Here is a 17,491-nt window from a genome sequence, read left to right as displayed (position 1 = left end):
TACTTTTATATTTAGCATTGTCCTCTTGTGATCAGATTGATGGAGAGGCATTTTAAAGCCATGTGTAAGTGCGCATGAGTGGGCTTGGTATCCCAATGGCTTCATTTCCAATTTTGGATTGTCAAAGAACATGACCAATCTCCTGATCAATTGAACTAAATTGGTTCAAATTACTCAGTGTTTCCCATTTTGTTAGCATATTTAGACCAAAAGCCCATCAGAAGCTGAGACTGTACATTTGATATAGTCTCAAATTTAGCAGATTGTCTTTGTCATCTGTTGTTCCTCTAATGATGGCAAGGGAAATGAAGGCGATTCCAGAAGGAAGCTGTTTGAGAGCTCTCACCAGATTGCGAGTGCTGTAAATGGGATTAGAAGAAGCCTGGATTGGATTTGAAGGCTGATCTTGCTACTTGAATCACATACTGACAATTTCTCGGAGAGCATTGAGCTCCTATTAGGAGTATTAAGGGCATGGTCGGGCTTAAATTGAGACACATTTTCTGTTTAATGGTAAATTGGACATAATGAACTGTAATTTGCAGGGCCCAGAGCGGGTTTGCTGTGTGATGCTCTTTTGCCATCTCCACAGTTGGTCTCAGAGGGGCCCGAATTGAGATTGGGGGGCTCCTCGCTCATCTCCTGCTTTTGTGTGTGTGTAGTGGATCAGATCAGGTGTCCTGGCACTGGCCTCTTCTCTCTATCCGGGTGCTGAGAAAGGCCTGTTTGTTTGCGATTTGGGCCTGTGGCACCAAAGAGACAATGAGTGCAGTCTCTGTGAGGACAGGGAGTTTTCGGAGCACCAGGGTCCTTCTCTCCTCCATCTTCATGTGCACCGGAAACACAGATGCCTGCATGGGATGCCACAGACGGGAGTGGGTGGGAGTGTGTTTACACATTTGCGATTTTTAAAAATACATTTTCTGAAGATGTTTAGATTCATTGAGCGGGACTGTTTTAGATTGTAGACCGTTTTGTCACTCCCACTGATCAAATGGCGGTAATGCAGTGGGTTTGTCATGTAAAGCTGTAGTTCTCCATTGGGTTTGTGTGAGGATCATGTGTAATGTACTTACATTTTTAAAACACAAAATTTTTGGTGAAAATGAAAACGTTTCCCATGACCTGCAGAGGCCAAATATGCTTAATCAGGGGTGTCCAAAATCAGTCTTGGAGAGTTGAGCTGCGGTCACACTGGGCTTTTCCTCCCATAGACTTCAATTCATACGCACGCGAATGCGTCAGACTGGAAACGCAAGGTCATGCGTCAAGTTTTGCATGTTGCTGCGGTGCAAAGTTCAAGCTTGGTGAACTCTAACTTGCGAAATCGCATCACTTGACTGCGTGAGACCAATCGAGGATCAAAACATGACCTCTCTGGACAGAAATTTAAAACATGGAGCAATCACTCGCTTTTTTTTAATGTCTAATCATCTTGTTTAATCCTGCCCCTTTTCGCAGCTCCGCACGACTGAATTTCGCACACACAAAGCCCAGTGTGACTGTAGCTTGAAGCTCCAACCCTAATTAAACACACCTGAACCAGCTAATCAAGCTCTTACTAGATATACTAGACACTTCCTGGCAGGTGTGTTGAAGCAAGTTGGAGCTAAACTCAGCAGGACACTGGCCCTCCAGGACCGAGTTGGACACCCGTGTGCTAAATGATTAGGGATGTAACAATAAATCGGTTGAGATGCCTAAATAAGTTGTAATTTACAATTGAACTAACTTAGGAGTTTATATGAATGAATCTCTTAGACTGGCTTTAGAAAAGTTTAAGCGTTATATTTGGCTCCTCTTAACGATGCATATTAAAGTAGTGTTCATCTGCAGTTTTCTTTAAATGGTTTTTAAGTACTTTACCAATAGTAGTCTTGTAACGCATCACAAATCTCACAATTCGGATCACACTGTGGTTTTTGAGTCACGGATCGGACCATTTTTCGGATCAGCAAAAAAGGGAGGAGACATGTCAATTGCTTTCCATTTATACAAAAATATTACTGCAAAAACCATTGGTTTCAAGAACTTAGAACCTGTAATTTTTTTAATAATTATTATTTTTAGGGTTTTTTGACCTTTAATCTGATAGGACAGGCAGGAAAGGATTGGGAGCAGAGAGAGGGGGAAGGATCTGCATTGGACTTCAAGCTAGGAATCGAACTTGGGTCGCCGTGAGCACTTTGGTGCTATATGTTGGCGCACGTAACCACTAGGCAATTGGTGCCGACTGAACCTGTAATTTTAATAAAAATAAAAATTAAGGAAAAAATATCTGAAAAAAGGAAAATATTAAATACGAAAATTTATATTTGCTGCTGCTGATAATGCCAAATATAGAAATCTAACATCTTGTACAACATATTTTTCAATTAATGATTCAACAATTCACACATATCACTTCATGTTTCATTTATAGATGGATCATTTTTGAAAATCTATTCAGTTGCATTTTTGATGGTTGTTTGTTGCCACCTATTGGTTACACAATGTAATTGCTACAACATTCACCAGCGTCAAATACCAAACGGTGATTTTAATCTTTACCATAAACATTAGTGTTTCTATCGGAACTATAAACTGTTCTCCCAGTACTTCTGTAGTACTTTAATTGTAATTAACTGAAAATGTGTAAAAAGTCTCTTGATCAAATGCAGATTTGAATGCAGCGCTTCAAAGGATTAATAAACATGCAAGTCATTATCATTATTCATTCATGTTGCGTGGGTTTGAATTGAGATCACAGTCTTTTAATGTTCAATTGTGCAGCTTTACAGTGAATGCATTAATGCAGGCTAAACAAACAATGACAGAAAACACCTTTAATTAATAACCTAAGAAAGCATTTAGGTCCCACCACAATTTTTTCCGTCATCATTATATTTTATAGGAAAGCCTAAATGCTTTCATACACCTGATTTGAATGACCCGGGTGGTGATCTCTCTGCAATTGTTATAAATGTTGGATTAACCTACAAGTTCAAAAAAAGTTATTAATCCGCAGGTCATGTGGGTTGTGATCCGTACGGATTAACTGTGGTCCATTACACCCCTAGCCAATAGTTAAAAAAAATTAACATTTTTTACATTTCAAATTATACAATCATGTTTAGATTACGCATGCTGCTTGTATGTTGCATCTTTGTTTGGATCATGATTTAAATGCATTGTTTTCCTCTAGTTTTAAAGGAGCAATTTATTTTGTGTAACTTATTTGAATTAAGGTTTGTCTTCAAATAAGACTTTTATTTTTGTTATTTCAAATTTAAAACATGCAGCGATAATCTAATAAATAGACACTATTTCATCTACTATACTATGTCTTAAATGTCCTTCATTAAACGAATAAAAAAAAAAAAAAGAGTAAAAACACCCGAAACTGTGGCGGGGGGCGCTCGACACACAAGCTCCTACAGTAACCAAGGAAACAGTGGGTAAACTTTCTAGTACCATACACAGACAGCTAAAACAAGTTTAAATGTCCTACAACCATACACAACCAGCTGAAGACATTGTTTAAAAATATATTTGATGTTTTATATTTACTGAAAATAAATCGACACATTTTTAATAAAGCAAAATGCCTTTAAATAGTTCTTGAAGGAACACGTTTGACACTGTTAAGGTAAAAAGTGTCTTGTCACTGTATTGGTACCTTCATGGATCAGATTTGTATCTTTGGTGTAGGTACAATATTGTATCTGCAGGTTTTAAAAACCAAAGGTACATTTTGGTTTCCCATGGTACAAATCATGTCCTTAAAGGTACAAACTGCAATGGAACAAATTTGTTTCCTTGTCTTAAAGTACAATTCTGTTTAATAAAAAGGTACTGCCCCAGTGACAAGGGTTTGTACCTTCTTTGGTACAACATTGTACCGTTTTTTTGTGAACAGGATTAGATTATAACTGCAGATCAATGATAAGGTGAAATAGCCTACTGTAACATCTGCAATTATATAAAATAAATAAATGCAACATATATGAACACATACAGACCTTTACAGTCTCTGATGTTACCGAAAAACCACACACAGCATAGATTTAGTCCTTACTTGAGTTTAAAAATAACACTAAATATAGCCCACAGTCAGTGCAAACCTCTCATCTGTTTCTTTAATCTTCGCCAGCACATGTAACCTCTTGTTAGAAAGTAATTCCGTCATTCATAATAGTCCAAAAGGTGATGATAATAGTTAAAGTTAGTTGTGAGTTTGTTCATGTTTTAGGTTGCTGAAACAATCATTTGCTCCTTTGTTTTTCAGGCTTCTAAGTTTGTTTTTTCGCACGTCAGTCTCGCGTTTGTTTATTTCTGACAGGATCGGATGCACTTTAATGATCATGTGCACGTTATTATCATCAGCAAGTTTGTCAAATATAGATGCACGGCAAGCGCAAGCAAGAAAGCAAAACCGCTCTTGCATTAGACAGCCTTGTAAAAAAACTGCGGGGCACAGGGTAGATTTTGCTCCTCGTCTTGGCTTTGTGGCTCTTCATCAAGACAACGACAAGGTTTGTTTGAGCTCTGGTCGACCATGGCTCATTATTATATGCATGTATTATTATGTTGTAATGTCTTGGCTGTGTATTTAAAACATGGTGGTTCCTTTGTTTTCATTCTGGCTTGTTGCATGAGGGAGTGAAGCATCTCTGTAAACCAATAGCATTCAGCTGTCGTCTAGCTCCGCCTTTTGGTACATTTTTGTTGTGCTAGGTGCCCTTTGCAAAGGGTACCCAAAAAGTGGTATGCTACGGCTCGCTTTTAGGTACCTTTTGACAGTGGAAATGGCTATAAAAGCGTACCATACTGTACCACTCAGTGGAAACGGGTCATTATAGCAAAAGTTTGCTTACATCCAGAACGTTGAGTCCACGAGTCTAATGATGATTTACCGGAGAGCCTGAGATTGATTAGCATCATCAGAGACGCTGTTAAACTCATTTTTGTCGTCCACCTCAGATTCATCAATCGAATGTGGGCAGAGACTGTCGCTTGTGCTTTTTGCTTGGCAGCCTGTGAGATGAGCTCTAGTATGAGCCCTGAGCTTGGCAGGAGATCTGCTGTTTACTGCTCTGAATGAAAAAAAGCCTCGGTCTGTTATGACCTTTCCTCGGCTTATCATAAACAGAGCGAAGTAATTGTCATTGGCCACCGAAAGGGTAACATTGGCCCCGTTTGCAGAGGAGACGAGCTCCACTTTATCCGCTGTTAAGAAAGAAAAACGATGTTCCCCCCCAGAGCCACGTTCAGTGTCTCTGAGGGTGTTTTGTGCCTGCATTGAGGTGTCATGTGATGTGGAAAAATGGACTATAAAACCTGAATAAGGAGCCGGAGAGTGATTCGCACTTCATTGATGTGTTGAATGCATCATTACTTTTCATTCGCTTCTACATGCAGACTCATCGCGCATCACCTTTCTCCTAAATGGAAGAGTTTTGTTTATTTTGTTCTCCGTCAGACTGGCAGACAGCGGTTTGCATGTTTATTCAGCTTTGGCTCATTCAGATGCGGGCTGTGTTATGGAAAGGTCCCCAGATGCACCTGCCTCATCGTCTGTTTCTGGCCAAACCACAGACTCTCGCTCAATGGGATGACTAAGCATCTGTAATCCAGCTTGTCATTTACATCCCTGCATTTCTCATGCTGCTTTCTGGGGGTGCTCCTTGTTTGTTTTACATGGTACTTGTCTATGAGTCTTGCAGGACATGTATATGATTACCATGGCCAAGTTATCCTTGATGGGGTTGGGAAACGGACCGATTCATGTTGCTATTTATTTATTTTATGTTATTTGAGTTTTATTGTCTTTATTTACTTATTTACATTTTCATTAATTTACTTTTATTAAATTTTGTGCTTTTATTTACATATATTTTATTTATTTTATTTGAGTTGTTCTCATAAAATATTTTTTATGGGGGACATAATTTTTTTTATAAAATTATATTTATTTACTTATTTCTTTATTTACTTTTTTTTATTTTATTTGAGTCTCATAGTAGAAGTTTTTTTATTTATTTACCTTTCTTTCTTTCTTTACATAAGATTTATTTATTATATTTGAGTCTTAAAAATAATAGAAGTTTTTATTTATTTGGTGACTTTTTTTTTTGTAAATTATATTTATTTACTTTATTCATTTCTTTATTTACATATTTATGAGTTGTGTTCTCAAAAATAATAGAAGTTTTTATTTATTTGGTATATTTTACTTCATTTACATGTTTTTTTGTTTATTTACACATTTACATTTTTATTAATTTACTTTAATTCATTTACATGTTTTATTTATTTATTTTATTGAGTTGTGTTCTCATAAAAAACTATTTTTTTTATTTACTTGCGTGTTTAAGTAAAATATACACATTTACATTTTTATACATTTATTTTCTTTATTTCTTTATTGACATTCTTTTATTTGAGTTGTGTTCTCATGAAAAATAATAGAAGTTTTATTTATTTAGTGACTTTACTTCATTTAATTCTTTATGTAACGTAAATAAATATTTACTTGATTTATTTACTATTTTTATTTACTTATTTAATTGTTTTATTTATTTAATTTTATTTGAGTTGTGATCTCAGTTTTTATTTATTTGGTGACTTATTTTTATTTATGTGTTATGTATTATTTAATCATTCTTTCATTAGTCACTTTATTAATCTGGGGTTGCCACAGCGGAATGAACCGCCAACTTATCCAGCATATGTTTTACGCAGCGGATGCCCTTCCAGCAGCAACCCATCTCTGGGAAACATCCATACACACTCATTCACACACAAACACTACAGACAATTTAGCTTACCCAATTCACCTGTACCGCATGTATTTTGGACTGTGGGAGAAACCGGAGCACCCGGAGAAAACACACGCGAACATAGGGACAACATGCAAACTCCACACAGAAACGCCAACTGACCCAGCTGAGGCTCAAATCAGCGACCTTCTTTCTGTGAGGCGACAGCACTACCTACTGCGCAACCGCTTCGCCTGTATTATTTCTATTTTTATTTATTTTATTTACTTTATTTCATTTCTTTAATTACATGTTTAATTTACTTTATTTGAGTCTAATAAAAATAATAGACTTTTATTTGTGACTTTTTTAAATTTGTTTACATTTATTTATTTAAATATTTGTTTTATTTATTTAAATATTTATTTATTTGCAATTAATTCTGTCAAGATTTGTTTCTTTAAAAAAAATAGAACCAATAACCAACACTTTTACACCATTTTACCATTCTTTGGCTTTATTCATTAGAAAGAAAACGACCAATTCCAGCGTTATGGATGTGACAGTTATAGTAAAAACTCAAAACATAAATTCACAGAGAAAGTATATGTTAACATTATGTTGAAGCAACTGTTTATATTTTCCAAAACAACTAAAAACAGAGTTATGGGACCAGAAAAATATTAATCTGTAAACATTTTTTATTTTTTAAATTAGGAAAATAAACATGCGTTATGGATGTGACAAAAATGTTTACGAGTTTACACTATACAACATACTTTGTAGAAATTCTGTGAATTAAACTGCACAACTTAAAAGAAATAACGCTAATCAAAAGGAGAATAATTTCATCACTATAAAACAAAAATCATTTATTTTATTTAACATTTTTGCAATTATGAGGGAAAAACTTTGTTACGGATGTGACACTTCTCTGTTATAGATGTGACAGATGTGAAATTGGCACTTGTGTGAAATATAATAGTTTGAAAACACAGACAGTGACATTTTTGAGCATTTTTAAAGTAATGTAAAATACTTGCTTACACAAATGTAGAAATAGTTTGGTGAATAAATAGTTGTAGAAATAGTTTCCCTATTTTGGTGAAAAGTAATTTTTTTTTCATGGCAAGGTTGACATTTGCATGGATTTGCTCCAACAATTTTAATGTCTAATATTTTTCTCAAATCAATAGTTGCTAGTCCTAAACTTACCACCAGTATTATTTTAACACCATCCTTTTGACGGTCTTGCACGATTATTTTTTGCTTGATTAATGATGCCAGAATGGTCACGTTATTGTTGCATTTTTTTTCTTTGTGAACTTGTCCTCCTATACCACGTGTTGATCTTGTATATCCATCTCCATGGCTTGTTTTTTGTGTTAAAACCTTTATGATTTGTAACTCAAACTGGGCTGGGATGCACTATAGGCCCAAAGGCTGAAAATCAGGCTGAAATCAGATTCTCAACATCCCATTTACAGTCATTGTGTCATCCTTACACACACCTGTTCCTGAAGACACAGGCTCAGCGCTGAGATAGGAAATGGCCTGCAGCCTGCTATAAGTTTGTTCACTCCTGAAAAGGTTAGGAACAGAGTATGGATTGCAGTGGTGTTTGCACTCCATTACTCCTCAGGCGAGAGCAACATTCTCTGCAGCCTAAGAAAAGCAATAACGGAGACTTCGATTTTCAAGCTGACTGCCTTGAGACTCAGTCCAGTGCCTTAATGCCCTCTATTGGGGCAAACTCACAGCAGACCCTGAGAAATGACAGCCATTTTCGGCTCAGCCCCGAAGCCGGCATGTACCTGCGGTGGAGACGGGTGAGGTGGATGACAAGGTTGCCTGTAAATTACACCCATCTAACTTTGAGTTATAAGCTAGTCAGGCTTCAAGTTTTGAAAGAACTATTCTTCTCAAGTGAGGCAAGTCCATTCATAAATATACTTTCAAGAACGATGGGAGCTCTTAAAGGAATAGCTTAGCCAAAATGGAAAATTTAGTTTTTGTACACACACACACTCTTGACATCCAAGTTTTCTTTTCTTCTTAGAACCAAATATTTTTAGCTGATTCTGTGGTTCTTGTTGATTTCGTAGAATGCCAATGGTACACTGTTTATTGGTGTCAAACATAAATACAGGCAAAATGAAATAAAGACTAGCTGACCTTGATTGTAGATGCATCATTATGCTACAGGGTCATTTTTGCGCCTCTATACCATATTGTCTATGTGGGTAATTTTGTTTTGTCTGCATACAGAAAGGTGTTTCTTTTAAGACGCTGAATTAGCTATTTTAATAATCACCAATAACATGACGAACAGCCTAAAGATGAATAAATTCACAGCACATATTTGAGTAAAATATCTCCTAAAGTTACTGTACTGTCAAACTTTTTGTGTATAAAGAGTTTTTTTCATTAGTTTTCACTAACTCTATCGTCAGTGGAGAGAATTTTTGTAACACTGATATTCTCTTCTCTTTTCTCTTCTATCTACCATATATTACCTTTAAGTTTATTGCACACTGAATCGGTAATTTTCGCACGTTAAAAAAAATGAATTCGACCTCAGGTTGTGTAAATCGTATTGACACACTGCCTCCGAAACTTTAGTTCGTCATTTAAAAAAAAAAAAAAAATCTTACTGTGTTTTTAAAATAATTTTTTTATTATTATTGTTTCGTTTTTTTTGTTTGTTTGTTTTTTTCTCCCACTTTTCGCATTCGAAAAAGCGTTTGGAGAGGTGTTTTGACAGTTTAGAGCCAGCGTACAAGCGAAAAGCTAAATACAGATTGCTGCCATTTGAGCTACAGATAACAATGACAAACACGGTGCATAAAATACAGAATTTGGCGAACAGTTGAGAGCCCCTATTTGCTGGATTCAGTGACTGGCGCACATCTCCCTTGCTGCTGCTTTGTGCGTGCGTGCATTTGACATTCTGCCCATAGACCTAATAAAAAGCATGGTCCACTTTTGGCATGTTGCTTTGATACCTCAACGCGGCCGCCATCTATTATAATGTCATATAATGTGTCTCTGTTAAGGATTTGTTTATGCACATGAATGTGTGAAGTATCACAAGCAATGTATCAAAATTCCACTTATTTCCTGAAATAAACTTTGGGATAATCCAGCGCAGCTCTTTGATAATGAGCTGAACTCTTCTTCCTCTTTATTTGATGGAACACAATATGCAGCCTATTCTACTTTGGAGAAGAGAGGAGAACGTATCACTGCTTAACCCGACTCCATTTTTTCATAACGGATTGATTTATACGCATCGGATTCAGTGTGCAAGGTTTGTTTACGTGATGAATTTTTTGCATATGCTTACGAAAAAATGCATATGAAAATGTCAAAATTCAGTGTGCAAAGACCTTTATACTCTCTGGGACTCGTCTTACTCACTTGAGCCAAGATGTTTAAATTAAATCTAGTTGCTCTGGATAAAGACATCTGCCAAATTATTAAAAGCACATGTAATGTTACGGTTTATATCTATAGGACATTCCCATTGTAGTAAACTTGCTCGAAAGCTCACCTGGTATAGCAATACACTCTGGTAGAAATTCTGAGAATCATGGTTTTACAAAAGTGATTTTAAATCAAGCAAAAACGCATTATTTAGCCCTTTTAAACATCAGTAGGTTTAATGCTAAACTAGGTTTTGACAGTGTTTTGCATGGGTATGCATACAGAGGGCTTTTGAAATAATGTTCATTATCAGTTTATTGTATGCATAACCTGTTTTATTTTTCTAAAACTGTATGTTTACTTCAAAAGTCAGCACTGATCATAATTTTTGTTAATGTTCATGTCCACTAACTGGGACATGACAAACTTGCATGAACTCCGACTTCGAGAGGTGTGCACATGATTAAGTATTCTTGGGTCTCAACTGTGCATAATGCATGCATATCTTACACATGCAATTGTTTTTGCATTCCTTAGTTTGCCCACAATGTAGGATTGAATTAATGTTAATCAGCTTATTAAGCCTGATATCATGCGTCACTGTGTGCTGTATTATTGGAAATAATGATCAATCGTAATGTTTATATCCATGCCTAACTTTAGATGGTCAGACAACGATTCATCTTTTCTAAGAGGTTGAAATTAGGGCTAAACAATATATCGTTTCGGCATCAATATTGGATAATGTGCAAATCTTTAATAGTCACATCGCAGGATGTCGAGTCAAGTTGGGATTATAATTAACCAGAAAGCACAGTTCAGAACAAATGGAAAGTTTAACACCAATTTAACTCCTAAGATTTCATGCTAGTTTAACAAACAAATTTAATTTAGTAACGTTCAACTTTAATTTGTCTTTTTAAATTCAGCACAAGTAAATTTGTTTGCAACCACTTACCTCAATGTTTATAGTGTACAGTAGTCAACATTTGAAGTGGACCAATAAAAAAGTTAAAAATCAAAAAATGTCAATAATGGGGGATGAATAGTTTTGACAACTTTGATGAAAGCTTTTGATCAACTTTAAATGTTGACTGCTGTATATAGTGTTATTTTACAGCTTAAACATTTATTTTCTATACCTCTATACTGTTAGACTCTAGAATACCATAAAACACTGTTTGTCTCATTTGTATCTTTGTTCTATTTTATTAATTTATGCTTTTAATTTATTATATTTTATGCAGCTGCACTCCCAATCAATGTAAACTTATGAATTGTTCCCAAATAGTTATTTAAATCATCTTGTGAAGTAATATTCATTCATATTGCAGTAGAAAAATGAAATATTACAGGTTTTTTCCCCCTACATCTTACAGTTAAAATATTGGTGTTTGGGATTTGCAGCCCAGTAGTGACGCCGCGGTTTTGTAAAGGATTCACTTCAGTGTCTGTGATATGGCTAAAAAGTGCTCTTAAACCGATATTGAGATGGAGATTTCAGTTTAAAAGAGTAGAGGCTTGTATTTGGAAACAGTATTCAATACTTTACAACTTTAAAAACAGATTGTGATAAATGGGTAAAGCAGTTTAATCAAATATTATTACAATGGCTGTTGTTGGTTTCTGCAAACACATGCTTTTTAGCACCATTTGCTGGTCACTTGATTTTGAAGCCACAGTAAAACAAGCAAGAAGCAGTTGTTCGTGAGCATTGGTTGTTGTTTTTCTGTCATGAGGTCTTCATTGAGGTCAGCCTGAGGCACTTTTGGGGCCCGTGACTCTTGACTGACAGCAGCCGTGGCCTGGTAAAGCTGACCTTGCTCTGCCAGTCACATTATGCAGGTATTAGAGTGAGGAAAATCTATTTGGCTTTTTTTTTTCTGTCAGGGCTGAGGCGGCGGTGTCGTAACTCCTTTGGGTAATGGGCATAAAACTGATTTATGGTTTTTGATGGCTGAAGTTTTACCCCAGAGCATAGGAGCTTTTCTCTGTGTCTGAGATGTCTGAAAGTTTTAATCCGTTTGTCATGCAGAGAAACCACAGCTTTCCTCACCAGATTCTGCGACATGTGAGTTTCTAGGCACTATGAATGAATCGTGAAATTGTTTTGATATGAGGGATGGCTGGAGAAAACAAGGCAATGGTGGAAACTCTCTGAAGGAAGTTGAATGGCGTATGACATTTAAACTGGCCGATTTATGAACTGCTGTTATATGCTTCAGACATGCCTTGTCCTTGTGTGTTTATGTTTTAATTTTAGTTGATTTCCTTTTGGACATTTATTTTATGCACTAACTAGTGTTTAGATTTGTTTATTAGTTTTTAATAAATGTGAGGTTTTTTATTTATTTAATTTTTTTTATTTTGTTGCATGATTTTATTTTCTGTAATAAACATTTTTCATGTTTTTTTTTTATTTATTTAATTTTTTTTTTTTTACAATCTTGACTATTTTATGATTTTTCTTTTATTAGGTTGTGATAATTGTAACTAATACATTTATTTGGCGTTTGTGTGTATTTGTCATTTTGTGCATTTTATTTTATGCAATTATTAGTATTTACATGTTTAGATTTGCTTAATAGTTTTTTAATAAATGTGATTTCATTTTGTTGTATGATTTTTATTTTATAAATGTGTTGTTGTTGTTGTTGTTGTTGTTGTTGTTGTTGTTGTTATAGTACATTTTTTAATATTTTATTTCATTTTATGATTTTATTAGATTGTGATCATTGTAACTGCATTAAATGTATTTGTCATTGTATATTTTTGTAATTTTATATATTTTATTTTGTATATATGCGCTTACTAGTATTTACATGTTTAAATTTGTTTTTTAGTTTTTTAATAAATGTTAGATTTTTCATTTTGTTGCATGATTTTTTCTTTTTCTTTAATGAACTTTTGCTGTTTTTATATTGATGTTTTGCATTATTACTATTATTATTTTTTTTATTAATGTTTTTACTATTTTATTTACTTATGATTTTTATTAGGCTGTGATCATTAACTATTAAATGTATTTGTCATTTTGTATATTTTATTTGTCACTTTATATATTTTATATTGTACAAATTATTTTATGCACTTACTAGTGTTTACATGTTTAGATTTGTTTTTTTTAAATAAATGAGTTTTTTTTCATTTTGTTGTATGAATAATTTTTTTCTTTTTATTAAATGAACATTATTGATGTTTTGCTTTTCTTGTTTATTTTTTTACTATTGTTTTTTTTCATTTTATAATTTTTATTAGATTGTGATTATTGTAACTAATATTTTTGTCATTTTATATATTTTATTTTGTAAATTTTATTTTATGCAATTGCTAATGTTTAAATTTGTTAGTTTTTTTTAATGTGAGATGTTTCATTTTGTTGCATGATTTTTTTTTTTCTTAAGAGAACATTTTGCTGTGTTATTGATGTTTTGCTTATTATTATTATTATTATTATTATTATTATTATTATTATTATTTTTATTAATCTTCATTATTTTGATATTTATTACATTTTGATCATTGTAACTGTATTAAATTTATTTGTCATTTTGTGCATTTAATTTTTATCAATTGCTAACATTTGCATGTTTAGTTTTGTTTATTAGGTTTTTAATAAATGTGACATTTTTCATTTTGTTGTATGATTTTTTTTCTTTTTCTTTCATGAACATTTTTGCTGTTTTTTTTTATTGATGTTTTGCGTTATTATTATTATTATTATTATTATTTATTTTTTTACTATTTTTTTTTTTACTATTTTATTTTTTGATTTTTGAGATTGATCATTGTGTATATTTGTCATTTTCTATATTATTTTGTACAACTTATTTTATGAATTTACTAGTATTTACACGTTTAGATTTGTTCATTAGTTTTTATATCTATCTATCTATCTATCTATAGCAGCGTATGAATTAATGTTTAGACTTTCGAATGATATTATATTTGTTAATGGTTTTGATTTGTATCCGCATTTTTGCATTTCTTATATAAAATGCTTCTGATAACTGGTCACCACTGGTTTAAAAATTTCATTTTAATGTATCCATTTGAAAAACATTCACAATGCGTTTACTGTACATCCTCATAAGAAGTTCAGTTTTACCAACAGGACCCCAATACATCTGTTCATCATGTTGAATTTGACCCTATAATAAACTGACCTCTCTTTATTTTCCAGCAAACAGATGCTGCTTGCTGATGCTAGGATGTTAGAAGAGCCTTTACTCAAAGCCAATGGAATCAGCAGAGGAAGAGACGAAGACCGAGAAGAAAAGCCAACATGTGTCGAAATGGACCAAAATGGCCTGTACCTCCAATCCTCAGAGACCTGCTGTCCCACAACAAGCCCTAAACCACATGATGATGATGATGACTTGAATGAGTTCTCTAATGAGTGGTCGTCCATTGGAGACTTGAGCCAGGATGTTTCGTTCTCCCTCGAGGGCTGCGTCAAGTAAGTGGCCATTCATGACTATTGACAGCCTGTCTGTGTAATTGATCTGTTCTGTATTATTGTAATTGTTTTTTTATTATTATCTGTCAGGCTGGAGAGAAGGTGGATGTTGTGGCACGAGTTCAAAAAAGAGCTTTCTTGCATGGATGAATGGCTTCGGTCGGCTGAAAAAATTGCAGCCTCACCAAACTCCAGCCATGTGCTGTATGTTACGGCAAAAGACGAGTTACGAAAGTATGAGGTAATGACAGATATTTGAGTTTTTGAAATGAAAACTTTAATTTGTTTTCTTTGTAGGGACATTGAATTTTTTTTTTCTGCTTTTTTTGAACCCTACTTTTTAGTTTAATATTATAATTTGTATAGGAAAGACTACATTACCCATGATGCTGTGTAGAATGTTCCACCAATCAGAGGGCTGCAGTGGATTAATTGGTGAACTGAATCTTTAGCTCTGCTCACTCACATGAAGCACTGGGAATGATTTAATAGAGGGGAAAATATTTAGAAATGCATTCAAGGTTTTCAAATAATACTTTTTTTTTAAAGGGGTTTTAAAACCGTTAACATGTTTTCTGAAAAATGGTAAAGATTTGACTAAGTGACCATGTAGTTTTTTATTTTTATACATTGGTGCATGTAAGGGTTATTCTAGTCAACTTAAAAGCAACCTATGATGAAAGTCATCTTTTGTAAGCGGTAAGTGGAGCTGTGTAAATCTAGTGTGTCTACAGTCAGATTGGAGTAATAGAAAAACAATGTCTTTTTATTTTTTCAATTTCCTGACATAAAAAAAGCATCCAAATCCCTCCCGTTTTGAGGCCCACCGCAACGTGACGTAAAAGTGTGGTTTCCTTGCCAGCTGAATTGATTGACGGATGCGTATTACCATCGTAGTCGTAGTAACTCATATAATCATGTTCACAAGACAGGACATGCGTAAAACAACTGGGATTAAAAGATCTCAGCACATTGCGATCAGCTGCACCTCAAGAATGAGTTTTACAAGTTTAAAACGTTTTTAAAACAGTGCATGTTTCTAATAAAGGCAATAAAATTGCTACATGATTCATCACCACAGCCACATGGTGTCAGCATAATTACAAAAGACGCTTCAATCCCAGTTTGTCCACTCAGGTTTATTTTGTACCTTAACTTAACGGATGTCCATACAGCAGTGTATATTTACATGTATCCCGTCACATTTGTCATGCAAAAACATGTTGGGGGGTAAAGGGGTGCACGCGTGTGAATTTTATAACAGCATTGTGTGTGACTCATCTTTGCAGAAAGGCTTGAATTAACTCAAAAACAAATATATCAAATAAAAGTTGGGAAAGTTCTTACTGTCTGTCAGTGGCTTGTCTGCTGTTTATCTACGTGAAGTCTACACCCATCAGAGCGATCTCTGTGGCTCTGACATGCATGTGGGAAACGTTGGGGGGGGGGGAGAACCAGCTCATTTGCATTAAAGGCACAGGCAGATTTAGAAAGATATAATAAAAAATCTGTTGGGTATTTTAAGCTGAACCTTTACAGACACATTCTAGAGACAGAAAAGACTTATCTTAAATCTTGGAAAAAGGGCTAAATAGGTGCCATTTAAATTAAAATTGTAAAAATTAAAGTATTTTTAAAAATCTTTTTAAAAATGAAAATATAACTGAAATTATAATTATAACTGAAATAAAAATATTTTATTAAACTTTTTTTGTGTGTAATTTAAATTGTTTAAATCCATTTAAAACTGCCTAAAGTAGTTATGTTTTGTTTAGATTATAGTCATCAAAAACTTTCAGAATTAATGTCATCAAGAAAAACTAATTCAAAATAATCTATAAAAAATTAAATTGCACACATTATAGTCCCAGAAACACAGCAGAAGCAAAGCCACAAGCTGAGAGTTTGAAAGCTCTAAAAGCTGAACTTAAAAAAAAAAATAAAATAAAAGACAAAGCACCCCCAAACTCTAGCTGCTGTGTTACTGCATGAGAGGAGAGTCTGGGATCAGTCATTACAGGTGTCTGATGGCGAATGGAGAACAGCCAGCATTTTGACGCTTCCTCCAATGAAAGTGTAATGAACGACACATGGACACACTTACACGCGCTCAGACAGCACATTTACTCAGATGGTCTCGAAGGCCGGGACTCGTGCCAGTGGAGATAAATGACACCAAATGCTCATCAAACTCCTTGGCTCGCTCCTAAACAGCTCTGCGCCGCCCTGCGTCTTAACCCTCACACCAGTTTCCTAAAATATCCCACTTTAGCTAATCGGGATGTGTTTATTTTTCACCTTCCGGAGGTTAATTTTAGAGTTTACCTCAGAGTTAATCTCCTGATGTCACTGTTTGTTTGTTTGTTGTTTGTTTATTTGTGTGCACTCAGAACCTGCGCGCTGAGGCCAGGATGCGTTTAACCCAGCTGGACGGTTTGACCCAGAGGAGTCGCGCTCTGCTTGGGCTCTTTAGAGGCGCGATGGGCACTCGACTGGTAGAAATGACCAAAGACTGTGGACAGCGCTGGGATCAGCTCAGCAACACACTTGAGACTGTGTGCCGCAGGTTAAAGGTACACAAACACCCTCAAACTTAAAAAACACCCCAAAAAATAAAGCCATCTAAAGCAGTTGGCAGGACTTTACCGTAAAAACAGTAGCGACATTTTAGGTTAACTACAACTACTAGAACTAAAATTATAAATTAAAACTACATGCAGTATTCAACATTTGGGTCAAAACAAATGGGTCAGAATAGTTTTTTTTTAAATTGTCCTAAGAGAAGAATAAGTGTTGTTGAATAGTTTTAGGATAACTTTGATGAAAGGCTTTTATTCACTTCAAATGTTGACTAGAGTAGATAATT

General features: G+C 34.5%; 1 protein-coding gene across 1 annotated transcript in view; it reads left to right on the top strand.

Annotated features, from left to right (window-relative positions):
* The window catches only part of si:ch211-137a8.2 (uncharacterized protein LOC777613 homolog), a 50,694-nt gene that overhangs the window by 6,643 nt on the left and 26,560 nt on the right, over nucleotides 1–17,491 (top strand). Inside the window, 3 exon segments of the mRNA XM_056473583.1 lie at nucleotides 14,350–14,625; nucleotides 14,716–14,866; nucleotides 17,016–17,198. Coding sequence (XP_056329558.1) covers nucleotides 14,357–14,625; nucleotides 14,716–14,866; nucleotides 17,016–17,198 — 603 coding nt within the window. The 5' untranslated portion in view covers nucleotides 14,350–14,356.

This window comes from Danio aesculapii, chromosome 15, assembly GCF_903798145.1.
Source record: "Danio aesculapii chromosome 15, fDanAes4.1, whole genome shotgun sequence".
Classification (NCBI taxonomy): Eukaryota; Metazoa; Chordata; class Actinopteri; order Cypriniformes; family Danionidae; genus Danio; species Danio aesculapii.
This window is presented reverse-complemented; position numbering and strand designations above follow the sequence as displayed.